Source organism: Miniopterus schreibersii (genome assembly GCF_964146895.1).
Source record: "Miniopterus schreibersii genome assembly, chromosome: 1".
Lineage (NCBI taxonomy): Eukaryota > Metazoa > Chordata > Mammalia > Chiroptera > Miniopteridae > Miniopterus > Miniopterus schreibersii.
The window spans coordinates 82,443,536-82,458,101 of NC_138101.1; the positions used below are offsets into that span (position 1 = coordinate 82,443,536).

At 40.4% G+C, this 14,566-nt stretch overlaps 1 protein-coding gene across 7 annotated transcripts in view; it reads right to left on the reverse strand.

The window, feature by feature from the left end:
- ARMC3 (armadillo repeat containing 3) overlaps nucleotides 1-14,566 on the reverse strand; it is a 90,925-nt gene that overhangs the window by 18,469 nt on the left and 57,890 nt on the right. For all 7 annotated transcript variants that reach the window (XM_081143233.1, XM_081143230.1, XM_081143229.1 and 4 more), the window contains 4 exons: nucleotides 7,368-7,617; nucleotides 3,506-3,642; nucleotides 2,538-2,706; nucleotides 2-99 (listed from right to left, as the gene is read on the reverse strand). In XM_081143233.1, coding sequence (XP_080999359.1) covers nucleotides 2-99; nucleotides 2,538-2,706; nucleotides 3,506-3,642; nucleotides 7,368-7,617 — 654 coding nt within the window. The remainder of the gene's footprint in view (nucleotide 1; nucleotides 100-2,537; nucleotides 2,707-3,505; nucleotides 3,643-7,367; nucleotides 7,618-14,566) is intronic.

Genomic DNA, 14,566 nt, shown 5'->3' on the forward strand with positions numbered 1-14,566 from the left:
CACATCAGATCTATTGTTAACCAAGAGTATAGTACGTAGATCATTTGGTTCTTGTAAGCAGAGATCCTTCAAAGGCCAAAGTTTGGTTCCAGGATTTATCTGTGGATAATTTAAAGATTGAAAAGTAATATTGGCATGAATTATATTTTTTAATATGAGTGCTGATACTATATGTTCTCAACTGTTTGAGGTGTCTCATTTCACACAGACACAGAGGCACACACACAATTAGAAATAGGAACCTGGAGTTGTGGACATCTTGCCTTTGGGCAGGATATATCTCTCCAGTTCCCACAGTCTCTATTGCTTTATTCTCAGCTGTTTCACACCATAATTATCATATAATTTGGCCCTGAAAGTATTTGAGTTTACAAATCCTTCTATAAATACAAGGGAGACCTTAATTGTCTGAAAGAGTAACTAGTTACTGAACAGATTACAAAAAAGTTGTAAGGTTATCTGAAAATAGGCTAGACAAAGCTCTGCACTAACAATTTTATCAGTCTGGTGAAGACGGTTAGCCCAGGTCACCTTCTAAGTTATTTTTTTCCAATCACATTATGGTTAGATTCCTCTCTCATCCAAGATACTTTTCATGATCCTTTTAAAATAAGATGGATCATGTCATTCTCCTGCCAAGGTTTCCTACTTCATTTAGAGTAAAGGCTAAAACCCTTCGGATGGTCTACAAGACTTAGATGATCTGGCCTCTCTTTACCTACCTGATTTAATCACCATTCTGCCCTTGGTTCCCTCAGCTCTAGCTATATTGACTTTGCTGTTTCTTAAATATGCCAAGTATGTTTACACTCCATGGCCTCTGCACTAGTTTCCTCTGCCTAGGAAGCTCTTCCCCAGATATCCCCATGGCTAAGGCCGACACCTTCTTCAAGTTTTTGCTCAGGTATTGCCTCTCAGTGAGGCCTCCCTGACCACAGTTTTGAAAATTACAACAATCAACCCCAGTATTCCCCAGCACTACAGAGCTCCCTTATCCTGACTCTGCTCTACTTACCTCTCCCCCATAGCTATTATTTCAGTCATGTGATGTAATGTATTTAGCTGTGATGTTTATTGTTTATTGTCTACCTCTTCCCCCTGGTGCTATGGGAGACCTTTGTCTCTTTTGTTCACTGACATATTCAAAGCCTACAATACTAGAAACTTAATATTTACTGAATGAATGAATCAGAAAATTCTCCTTTATAAAGGATATTGTCTCCTTAACTTTTTTTAAAACTCATGAACAAATACATTTTGTCACTATTTTCTGATCCATGGCAACATTTTTCTGATATGTTCTTTGATGGTTTTTCTACTCTTTTCCCTCATTCCCTTCTTAAAGCATCTTTGTACTAATGTTGTGCCAACTTGTAAAAAATTAATCATCAGTGAGATGGGCTTTCTCGGAGCAGTGACTTCTCAGTGGTGTGTACGTGCGTTATGGGGGTTTGTGCCTGTGTTGTGGGGGTGATGTTGGTCAGGGGAAGCAGAAGGAAGAGCTAAAGTTTTAGGCTAGCTGTCCTCATTATTCAAAACAGCTTTAATTCTGTTACCATGATTGAGTGTTTCCTGCAAATACGACTTAGCTATGTGATGTTTGTTATGGCCCTGTCTCCTCTGCTTCTTTGAACCAAATCGGCCAACTGGGCTCCTGCCGCCAGCCTTGCTCACCCCAGCTCCCGAGGTCCGCACCACCTGGAGCAGAGAGTTCCGAGTTTATACTTCTGAGTTCCCCCATCACCTCAGGAAGTAAATATTTTCAATGGTATTTTCTGAGGTCTGCCACCCCTGACTCTCTTGTGCTTTTTTCTTCCCCTTTTCATTGTTCCTTTTGAACAGCTTCTGTCTGATTTCAGGGACTCTTGGTAACTCTTGAAATTTTTGAAGTTTGCGGATCATACCTGTTTCCTAGTTTTGCCTAAAATGGAGTCTGTGGGTTTAAAACGTTTCCCTATTCTTCTTACTGCTTTTGCTTTTGGTTCCCAGAAGTAGTAGAAAACACTGGCTTAAGCAGCAATGTCAAAAAGTCCCCAAGATGCTAATTTTTAGCTTCCCATTTCTCTCAACATTAACACTGAATTGCACTGTACATTGTTTTAAAAATCATAATCAGAAATGCAGGTAAGTAAAACAATAGTCTTCTACATTACATTTTTAAATCCAGTATTACAATCTGATTAATTTCAATTAGACTATAATAAAAGGAAAAACACATACTTCTGTCCTTATCACTAACACTGAGCCCTGGAAGTAACAGAGCCTCAAACTGAAAGTACTGCTTTTTCACATCCTCTCTGAATCTAGAACTAGCATAGCAAGCTGATTTAAGTGCAAGTAATCAGAGTCCAGTTAAAAGTATATACATATGCAAAATCTTATAGCCAGACAAAGTTAAGGATGAAGTTCTGATTCCCGAGTTTCTGTCCGCAAAATATAAACTATGGTAGGCTGAATTATGAAGTTGCAATGCAATGGCATAATGATAAAGGAAAAAAATTCTTATCATACACACTAAACTACAAGCTAGGACTTACCCGGCCATAGTCATAGAAGCCGTCGCTAATGATGTTACTTGATGACAGGTAGCCCGTCTGGCTGTATTTCAGAGACAGGTTGTTGTTGAGCAATTTGTTATAAGCTGCCTCACTGAATTTATTTTTTCGACTTACTGATAGATTAATTTCTTCAAGGATATCTAAAGCCCTGTCGATAAAAGCAAAAGGCAGTATTTGCTTTATGTAAGCCATCCAACATTAAGTTCTCGTTTATCTACCTAGCTAAGATCCTGAATGAGAAGGAAAGGTAAAGCCATCCTACCCTTTTAGATAAAGTAATACTCACAGTTATCAAGACAAATCACTCCTTTCTGTAGTAACTCATATTCAAATAGTTGAAAAGCACACTTTCAGGGAGAAAAAGGTTCTTTGTTTAAAGCAAAATTAGTATTTAATTTCGACTTTTGGAGCTAAGTGGGCAATATATACAAAGAATAAGAATGTTTAGAAATAGGGCAAACCTGTCTGTGAAACCTAAAAATCCTATTTGCTGATATGCTAAAGGCAAGGAACTCAGCCGCTGTTGGTAAGGGAACCGATTAGGTGAGGCTGGCTGAATGCGGAATTCTGATGAAAAGATTTGGGTCGGGGAGGGAGCAGAATGGAGATGGTCGTCAGCGCTCATTTCATTTTAGAAAGTTGAGGGACAAGTAGGATTGTGTTACAGTAATTGAGAAAATGAAAAAAGCATTTCTCAGGATGGAAAACTGGAAAATGAAATGTTGGAGATGATTTTATAAAGGTGGAGAGGATAAGGGAAGGACCTGGCTTCCACCAGGCAGTCCCTTCAGAGGTCAGGCCCTTGCCGTGACAGGCAGCACCCCTGAGCGCTCTGCAGACCGGAGAGGGGGAGTGTAGACTCTGCTTGACCTTCCTTTGGCCTGAAAAGTGTGCTTCTACATTTCTGCTCTTCGTCTGAGCTAGAAACTCGAGATAGCTCCACTCACCCGAGTCTGCACAATTCAGCGGCCATCAGCTCGTCGCTGGCACAGACCATCACGGCCCAGCTGGCATGCCTTCTGACTTCATCATTCTTGGAGCGCAGGAGCTCTATGAGGGGCTCCAATCCACCTGAATTTCTTAACTAACAGTAGAAAAGCCAACATTTTACACATTAGGAGTCCAGAATATAAGAGTTATGCTTTCCAAAAAAATCTCATTATTTGATTAAAGGTTGTAACTATGTAAAAACAGTTTAATATGTGTCCATATTAAATTTATTAAATTCAGGGGATAAAGTCAACCACAAACCCTTACAGACAGAAGCCCAATTTTCTGTTCAAAGTCAAGAGGAGGGCACAATAATTGAGGGAGGTCCTGGTGATTTTGCACAGAGTGGGGCCTGGAGAAAGAGCCCTCTTCTGACTGCCCACAAGTGGGATGCCCGTGTTTATTCACTAGGCCCCGCAACACTGAGTGTCCATTTGGCCCTGAGGTAGACAGATGATGTCCTTGTTCCTGGACCCTTGCAAATGTGACTAAGGGATTTTGCAAACGTTGACTAAGTGAAGGAATTGAGATGGGAAAGATTGTCCTGGATTATTGGGTAGGCCCAATGTAATCATAAGGGTCCTTAAAAGAGGGAGGGAAGAGTGCCAGGAGCACAGGAAGGTGATGTGGGGAAGCAGAGGTTGTTGGGGTGATGCTAGAAGGGGCCACAGCTGAGGAATGCAGGTGCTGGTAAGAGCTAGAAAGGGCCAGAAAATGGGTTTCCCCTTGAAGTCTCCAAAAGGAACACAGCTCTGCTGACGCCTTGATTGTAGCCCATTTTCAGATTCTGGCTTCCCAAACTGTAAGGTAGTGGATTTGTATTGTGTTTATGCACTACGTCATGGTGACTTGTTATGGCAGGAGTGGGAAACTAATACCGTCCCAGGGCTGGGCAGGAGGAATCGCAGTGGGTAAGTGCCACCGTGTCCCTGGACACTGCACCAAGTCAGCAGTGTGGTCAAAGCAATCCTGAGGCAATTCCCTAGAAAGGGAGTCCCTTTGGTTATCCTTACACAGTGTCTTTTCTTCATTTCTCCGAAAAGTAATAAAGAGAAGAAAAATAAGAGAACTGGACAGAATTATATTACATTATTAGAATAAATTACTTACGTATAAAATTATTCCAACCAGGCGGGAAAAAAAAAGATTTGACAGAGCTCAGTTCACTGTCTGAAATGCAATACTCTTATTATCTGAGCCTAGAACACAAAAAGAATGTTCTGCCAGTCTGTATGAGTAGGACCTGAAGACAAGAGTCCCTGTGGAATAGATCCACTTTCAGTCATTTTCTTCTCAAACAAAGGGACTCTGGCAGAGATGGCACATCAGCATATGTAACTTGGACAGCTCAGAAAAATTTCCTGAAGCATCTTATGCTTAGCAGACCAGATTTCTGAACATCTACATTTCTGAGTATAACGCAAGATAGGTAGTAATCTAACTCCATGTGTTCTTTTGGCAAAGACATAATTATTTATTCATCCCTCCACTCATTCCTCCCTCCCTCCCTCCCTCCCTCCCTCCCTCCCTCCCTCCCTCCCTTCCTTCCTTTCATTTGCTCATTCATTTAACAGCTGTTTATTCAGCATTCACTATGTGCCAGGTGTGCATTAATGACATGAACACAAGGAAGAAAGCCCTCAGTTCCCTTCCCTAGAGGAGCTTATTATAATCTTTCATACAAAAGCGATATAATGTAAAACAGACCATGGAGGCCTGCCGAGGGTATAAGAGGAGCACAGAGGAGGATGCACCCAAGTTTGAGGACTGAAGGCAGAACTCATCAAAGAGGACGGCTGAGCTGGGTTTTGGAGGAGAAAACAGAAGTTTATCAGGATGACAAAAGTGAGACTAGCTTCCCAAGCAGAGGAAACAAGAAGGTATAGATAAGAGAACAGGGCAGAAGTGCAAATAGTAGGGCATTTCTGGAGTATAGAGCTCCACTTGGGGAGAGACTTCAGGCTTAGGTAGGCCCTTGCACGTCGGTCACTCTACACAGCTCACCTTTTTCCACGGGGCATTAGCAAACCAGTGGGGGCCTGCAATGATGTGAGGAGGCTCACGTATTTGGAAGATCAGCCTGGAGGCAATGTGGGGAGTAGAACATGGCAGGGGTAAGGAGAGCATTAAGGAGCCAGCTGCAATATCCCAGGAAATAGATGGACTACTGTGCAAGCTACATAGAGGTATGACCAAGATACTACTGTTTATCACTGTGTTCCCCATCCTTAGCATAGTGTCTGGCACACAGTAGTTGATAAATAAATATTTGGTGACTATCTTACTACTTTAATGGTTGAATACAAATGAACTGAGTTAATGGGCACAAAGAAGGGAGATAGAACAGAAATGTAAGAGACAGAAGAGGAAAGACTTGGTGGCTGCCTGAGCAGATAGCACAGGGTGAGAACATGGGCTCTGAACTTGATCCAACACTCACCACCTCGGCATGGAGCACAGTATTTCTTTAAGCCTCACGTCTTCATATGTAAAACAGGAATTACAAACTTACCTATTTTGAGTGGGGGTTAAATGAATATAAAGTGCTTAACACCAGTGCTTGGCACATAGTAAGTGCTCAATAAATGCTAGCTATTGTCACTTACACTGAGGAGAGAGGAACAAAGTGCTATGCTGTTTGAAAGAATGCCATGGTGACGAACGAAGATGAGAAAAGCGAGGCCTAGCGAGTTCGGCTCAGTGGTTAGAGAGCATCGACCTGTGGACTGAAGGGTCTCGGGGTTGATTCCAGTCAAGGGCACATATCTCAGTAGTATGCTCAATCCCCAGCCCCAGTTGGGGGCGTGTGGGAGCAGCCAATCGATGTGTCTCTCTCACATCTATGTTTCTCTCTCTCTCTCTCCCTTCCACTCTCTCTGAAAAGCAATGGAAAAAATATCCTGGGGTGAGAATTAAAAAAAAAAAAAAAAAGATGAGAAAAGAAAGAAAGGGAGGTTTGTAGGATTATATTAAATCTTCATGAAGATTTAATAGGACCAACCACAAGGACCAAATACACTTTTATGTAATGGACTTGTAGAAAATGCAATTCTGTGTTTTAAAATTTTGCAATATGAGAAACCAAAGAGTGTGTGTAATCTATATGTGTAATTTCAAGAATCACAGTAAAAGACGCACCTCTTGCTCACCACTAGCTTAAGAAATGACACATTTCAATAACCTTGAACCCCGGGGTGCTCCTCTGAATCACATCACACCCTTATTCTCCAAGAGGAAACCACTTTTTTGAACTTGGGCTCAATCATTCTCTTGCTTCTCTTTATAGTTCTGACTTGTATGTATGTATGTATGTGTGTATGTAGGCCTAAACAATGTATTTCTTAGCTTTGCATATTTCTGAATGACATATAAATAGAATCATAACGTACATTCTTCACAACTGGCTTTTGCTCAGCATTAAGCTTGTTTAGATTCATCTCTGCTGACGTCTGTAGCAACAGTTCATTAATTTTTACTGATGTGAGATTCCATTTTATGAATATACCGTAATTTATTTATCCACTCTCTTAACAGTCGGACAACTGGTTTGTTTCCAGTTATTTAGATATTACAAACAACGCTTCCTGGAGCACAGAGGCAAGAGATTGTTCTAGGAATATGCACTTAGAAACCGAATTGCTGATTTACAAGGTTTGTTCACCTTCTTTGCTAGAGAGTGCCCGTTTGTTTTCCAAAGCGTCGCACCAGTTTTGAAAGGCTTCAAGGACCGATCAGGCCAAACACTTGAAAATGTTTCAAATTAATCCACCCATCAGGACTGACCAGGTAAACGAGAGCACATGTTAGGCACGCTCTCACCTCCGCGCGGGCCTCGGCGTCGCAGGCGATGGCAGCGACGGTGAGCGCGGCTCTGCTCTGCACGACCATGTTGGCGGAGCGCAGCGGGCCGCCGAGCGCGCCCATGGCCTCGCGGCTCTGGATGCTCACGCGCAGGGCCTCCTGCAGGGCCATGTTCGTCAGCACGGTGGCGGCGTTGGCGACGGCCCCATCTCGCCTGCTGGACAGGGTGTTTATTAAGGGATCGATAGCATCAGCTTCCGCAGCGGCACTGGGGAGACGAAGGTGAAATGCATGTCATTCGTCCAAGTGCAAGAAATTATTTTCGGAGTGTGCAACTGAGCTTGTAAAACAAATGAGTACACAAATACAATTTTAGAAATAAATTATCCATTAATATATTAACATTTTCTCTCATTAGAAAGATTAAATCTCCGTTTAGGAACATCATACTTTCTATAGTCCTTGCTTTGTAAATATTTAAAGAGTCATAAAATAGTAAAAACAAAAAAGAGATCATTTTAATAAGCAGAAAACAATTTAATTATATGCTGTAATGTTTGAAATGGTTTCAAATAAGAGCTGTTCCAAGCAATAAGATATATAGAGCATCCTGGTTTTAAAGGAATACCCAAAATTGTGTGCTACACATCGATTTAAATCACTGTGGGATGAGCCCAGAATTCAGGCTCTAGTGATTGAAATGAAGTCTGGGGAAAAGTCAGGTATAAATGAATTTAAGCAATCATTTTCCGACACCTATAGCTATTGGTTACAGAAAAATGTAGGACTACTTCTTAGAAACCCTTCTGCTGTTCATTTTTTAAATCAGTGATACTTATCAGACCCGGCAATTCTGTTAAAAGAAAGTCTGTTAAAATATTCCTAACGAGTAGAAAAACCAGCTTTAAATAGGAGGAATGAGTGAGCATGGGAACTCTTGATTAAGTTAAAATTCTTTAGCCCATCTTCCCCTTTTTCAGATTAGCTTGCTAATTACAGGCAGAGGTTAACACATTTGAGGGCAGCAAACCATTCTGCATGTGAATATTGCTTTTACAAATTAAACATCAAAAATCAAAGACATGACATTGACATATAGGTAATTTCAGTAATGTAGGCATATTCAGTTGTTAAATTTCCGATTTCTAGTATAAAAAGGCTACAATTATCCATTAATATATTAACATTTTCTCACATTAGGAAGATTAAATCTCCGTTTAGGAACATCATACTTTCTATAGTCCTTGCTTTGTAAATACTTAAAAAGCTCATAAAATAGTAAAAACAAAAAAGAGATCATTTTAATTAGCAGAAAACAATTTAATTATATGCTGTAATGTTTGAAATGGTTTCAAATAAGAGCTGTTCCAAGCAATAAGATATATAGAGCATCCTGGTTTTAAAGGAATACCCAAAATTGTGTGCTACACATCGATTTAAATCACTATGGCAATAGAGTAATCAAGACAATCAAAGCATACTTGAAACTCCAGTAAATTGACATCTCTTTTAAGTTTATATTTGACATATTTTTTTCATTTAAGATCATATTAATAACCAAAATTGGAGAAAAAAAAAAGTGAGGCTATTTGATTTAAACCCTCGCCCTGTATTCTGATGAACTGATTTTAATTTGGCACTGTCACTTAAATTTGCTGATTGTAAAGGAGAATTGACAAATTCAAGAATAGAAATTATCACAATTGTCCAGAAAACAAATTCTCAATAAGGAGACTGGTAGCTCTAGGTGAAAGAAGCTACAGTTGTGGCACAAACCAGCTCTGAAAGAGCCTGAACAGCAGAGATTGGGGACGGAAGTGACAAGAGGTGGCAGCTCCGGAGAATAAAAGGTCTGGGTTGGTGTTAGCCTTAAAGGAAACACACACACTGACACCAAGGCAAAGTCAGCACCCAGTTCCATTTCTCCCATACTTGGTGTATATTTAACCCTTCTTGTGGTATCTTTGGGAAGGCATCCCTTAAAGCTAATATTTGGTTAGATGACATTTAACCCAAATTTATTGATATAAAAATACTGGGGGGAAGGCCCTGCATCTCAATATGATGACCTGAGGGACAACATTTAATTTCCTTTCTTAGAAGATAAAAGAAACACGTTTAACATAATTTCACTTTTAATTCATTCTCCTATTGTTAATTGACATAGTGGTCTTTAGATTTTATGAATAAATGAAAATTTGGGAGCTCTGACATGTTTGTTTATCATAAATTCATCACATTCAGCTTACAACTGAAACACTGAATTTAAAAAAATACTTCCAGCAAGAATTTTAAATGATGAATATATTCTAATTAATTAATATATACTTAAACCTTTCCAAAAAATCATTTTTCCTTTGACTTATTTTTCAGGTACTTACTGTAATCAGTTCCTTAAACCAAATACTTTTTAGTTTTAAATTATTATAAACATACCTTAGCTAAAATGTATGAGTCCTTTGCCACTTAGTGGTTTTTCCTTGGACAATGTTCACTTTTTAAAACATTTTGGAGAGTAAAGAGAGAGCACACATGCATCCCTGACAGAAGCCAGAGTACGTCAGGTAAACACAAACCAATGAATTCTCAAGGCTTTCTCTCTTGTGTGGATCAGGGAGCTTTTGGAAAATTTAAGTGAGTACATGGGGTCATGCTGTCTTGTTTGAATTTCTCTTGTTTGTAAATAAATGGGGTCATGGAACTGCGGGGATTTCTCATCAGGTGTGCCTCTGCTCACAGTCTTTCCACTTGGGTTTTGTCTCTGCCTTTCTCCTGTACAAAGTCATAGTAGGCTTTGGTTCATTTACAATCCACCTTCTGCTCTTTTCTTCGCTCTTTATGGAGGCAGTAAAGGGAAGTACATAAAAACCTAGCTATTTAAAAAACCAAAGATTCTCGTAACACAGTGGAATATAGCCTTTACTAAATCGAACATAACTGCCAGGGCAGAAAGACAAATCACACACGCGCAGCTGGGAGCACCACTGGCGTGATACTTACATATCTGCCCATAATTTATGTGCAGCTCTGTTTATGTGTAAAAACCATCACTGAGGTTAAATTATTATGGTAAAAAATCAAGCTATTATTTTTACCTAAAAAACTTATTTCAGTTCTAAAAAAATGCAGAATTTGTACTTAAAAAAAAAAGCATTAATTTTGTGTCCTTCAAACCCAAGACAGTTTTATTTTTCCCTGTCTTTTATATACACAAGCTGAAGTCTGTCGTATTTTAAAACACATTTCAGTTTCCTAGATAGTACAGTGTTATCCAAATGAATGGGACAGAAGTCAAACTACTTTGTTACAAAATCCAGAATTACAGGGCCATATGTCATTACAATAATCTGAAAATGTTTTCTGATATTTACTATCATTAGTCTCCATCCAGTTGGAGTTTAATCAAGTAAGAGTTTAAAATGTAAATTGAAAGAACCACCAAGCTAAAATCAGAAAAGGGAATGTACAAAAACATCTGTTTGGAGCATTTGATATATGTAAAAAGAAGTCAAGTTTGACATGTCATGTGTATCCAATCTATTACCACGTCCTGACTGTTTTCCACCTCCATATTTCTCAAACTGCTCCCTTTTCTCCATTTCCATCTCTCCCTCTGAATCCCCTCCACTGTACTCTCTGGTGAATTAGTATAAATACTGTCCTGACAGGTCTCTCTTCTTCCTCTGCAGTCCTTTCTTTATCTTGCGGCTAAAGTGATCTTTTAAAATTATAAATATAATCATATTGCTCCTCTGCTTAGACCTTCCATAGCTTCCCATTGCTCAGATGAAGCTCCAGATTTCTCACATGGCTGCCAGGCCCTGCATGAGCCAAGCCTACCTCTCTCACCTGCCTGGGTTCCCTCCCACCCCTCTAGTTGCTCTGTGCCCTGGGCCTCTCTGATTGGCCGGGCTCTGTCTCATCTCAGGGTGTTCCCATATGTTGTTCCTACTTCCTGACACTCTTCCCCCTGGATATTCCCATTTATCTTTCAAGGCTCACACAAATGTCTCAAGGAAGCATTTCCTGACCTCAAAACTAGGTTAGATCTCTTTTTTATATGAGCTCAGAGCATTTATTTACTAAACATATATAACTTTATTTTTGTTTAAAAAAAAAATGCTTGGCACAGATGTTCACCATCAGAGAATAGCAGCAATCTTGAAATATTATTTTACAGCACTTGTTATAAAAAGGAATTCAGCACAAAGTTTTTTATATAAGTACCCTTACAGCATGGGCACTAAGAACATTATTAAAGGAAAATCCAATTACACAAATAGTGTCTAGTTACGGCTCACTGAAAATACTGCGTGATTTCATGTCTGTGTGCCTTTGCACTCGTTCCCTTTATCCAAAACACCCTTCCCCAGCCCTCCTGCACCTCTCCCTGAGGAACTCTAGTTCACCCTTCAAAACCTGCTCAGACACCCTTTCCTCTGCAAAGTCATCTGTGGCCATCGCTACCTCTCCTTGTTAATCACTCCCTCCGCTGTGCTCTGTCTGCACCCGGTACCTGCTTCTCAGAGGCAGTGTTCGAGTCCTATTTATATCCCCAGTGCTGACAAGTCAATATATTTTAATTGACTTGGATCAACTGGAAGGAAGTGATGAAGGAAACCTCTGTGGGTGTTGAGAAGGGGTGAGGGAAAAGTACTCAGCTCAAGTTTAAGTTTGCAAGAAGGGAGAGGACTCGACAAAATTGTGATCCTCACTTTTACCATTTCCAGCTGCTGTTGAAATCAGGCTATTTCCGCCCCACTCCCAATGCTTCTGTAATTATATGAGGGAACTTTTATATGAAGTTTAATAAATGAAATCTTGCATTTTGGACAACGTTTTCTGGCTCTGTCCATTTCATATATCAAGGGATGTCTGTATTTTGTCTTTGCAGACATTGTTGACTCTTTATTTCGGTTGTGTCATCAGATAGCACTATTTGGTGGTACCTCTCAAAATTTGACCCTTGCTGCAGTTGGGAAGTTCCTATTGAATACATCTATAGTCTGGCTACATGAATCAAGGGTGACCTTGGGCAGTGCAGAAATCTGTTTAACAGAGCCCACATACTGGGGAATATGTGGAACCTGATGGAACAGATGGTAATATTGGCAATCAGAACCGTGTTTGTTAACAGTGATTGCAACCATTCCCACCAGCATGGCTGTCACACCAAGGAAGACATACTGGCAGCAGACACACTGCAAGTGGTCCGGAGAGGTGCGTGTGCAGCAGCCACTCGGGGCTGGCGTTTAAGCCTTGCGGACTCCCAGCGCGTCTATACAGGTGTGCGGGGGTGGGACACGCGTTATGAGAAACAGGTCTCCTGGTTATCACAGCCAGATTTGGAATGCTGTGAACAGGATTCCTGACTCCCCTTCCAGCCAGTTTTTCAACAAAGGTAATGATCCGAGATGTCTAGTGTGTTCCTTAATTTGATCAATTTCAGAGTCCAAAACAACCCTGACCCCACAGCTGCGGAGACTGAGATACGTGCCCCTGAACTCTGGCTGAACTCCAGGACTGACAAAAGTAGCCAGGAAAGCTTCTCCTTTTTAAGAAATATTATTTAAAGAAGCTTACCAGCAATAAGGGAGAGAATCACAATTAGTTGCAGGCAAATCCTTGAAAGGAAGAGTTTATAAGCAACATGATTATGAAAGTAAAACCTAGCAGAAGAAACAAATGCATGAAGTTTTCCATCTCATAGCAAAATAGGAGAAACGCAAAATTATTTAAAAGCATGTGACACTGCGTTGTTTCTATCATATTGATCCTCCTTTGTAGGCATGATTCAAGACTTTCAGAATGTGCTTTCCTGCTACAGTTGCTGTGACATCATGGTTTCTCAGGAGGGAAATGCCAGTTGCATAGAGGCTAGTACATGGTAGCCCTCACGAACAGCACGCAGGTTTTAGTCCAGGGAAATCAAATGTAATTTTCTTACAAGTGACAAGGAATTCTTATTGACCTATCTGTTCAATTGCAATACTTCACTTCTGTACATGCCACCTTCTGTCTCCAAAGCTGGAACGCCTGCCAATAATTAAGATGCTGCCAGGAAAGAACAATTGCCTTCATCTTACATGGCTGACTTGTCTCCTGATAGAATAGATATAATGGTCAAGGTGTTATATTCATAATAAATGGCTTTTGCAGTTACCAAATGTTTCTGTTTAGCCTGGAAATCAGTTTATTTACATATCTGTAGATGACAAGTGACCCAATCCCAAAGTAATTAGAGATACTCTATTGCTGATATTCTTAACTAAATAACAAGGACACTGAATGCTCTAGTGTGACAGCAAATAAAAAACCCTGGCACTTGCCAGAACTGGCCTATCCTCATCAGCTCGAACATCCCTTCCTCAGAGAGGCCTTCTTTGACGAGCTCTATGCCATTCCCTATGACTCCTTTCACAACCCGGGGTCATGCATGCCCTCTCTATGACACTGTACTGCTTTATTTAATCTATACTGTTATCACTTCTGAAATTACCTTTTTAAAATTTCCCAAGTATGCCCGGCCAGCATGGCTCAGCAGTTGAGCATCGACCTATGATCCAGGAGATCGAGGTTCGATTCCTGGTCAGGGCACATGCCCTGGTTGCAGGTTTGATCCCCAGTAGGGGGCATTCAGGAGGCAGCAGATCAATGACTCTCTCGTTATTGATGTTTCTATCTCTCTTCCTCTCCCTTCCTCTGTCTGAAATCAATAAAGACATATATATTTTTTAAATTCCCAAGTATTGTTTGTCTCCCTCACTAAAAGTAAGTTACATGCAAGCAGTTCTGTGGAACATTTGTCATGTTCCCTACTACATCCCTACAGCCTAGAACAGTGCCTTGCACCTAAAAAACACCCAAGCGATGGTGAAACATTACAAAAGAAGCCTAAGTTCAGAAGTAATAAGTTCCTTAGCTTTAGGGATAAACTGGTAACAGCGGTCAAGTGTGATCTCATCTAGTTCCTCCCAGTTGTGTTCCAGGCTCCTTGCGATGCTGGGTAGAGGATGATCACTCAGAGGCACAGAATGTAATAGACAATCTAGATTCACTTTTTATTGCTTGTTTTATAGTTAAGAAAGGTAACATTTAGAGAGGCTAAAGACTTGTTTGCGAAGCAATTCAATCAACAGGCACAGGGTCAAAACCATGGTGTTCTATTAGTGCATTAGTGCATTACCTTTTATACGATTATCAATCTCTTAAGCTTT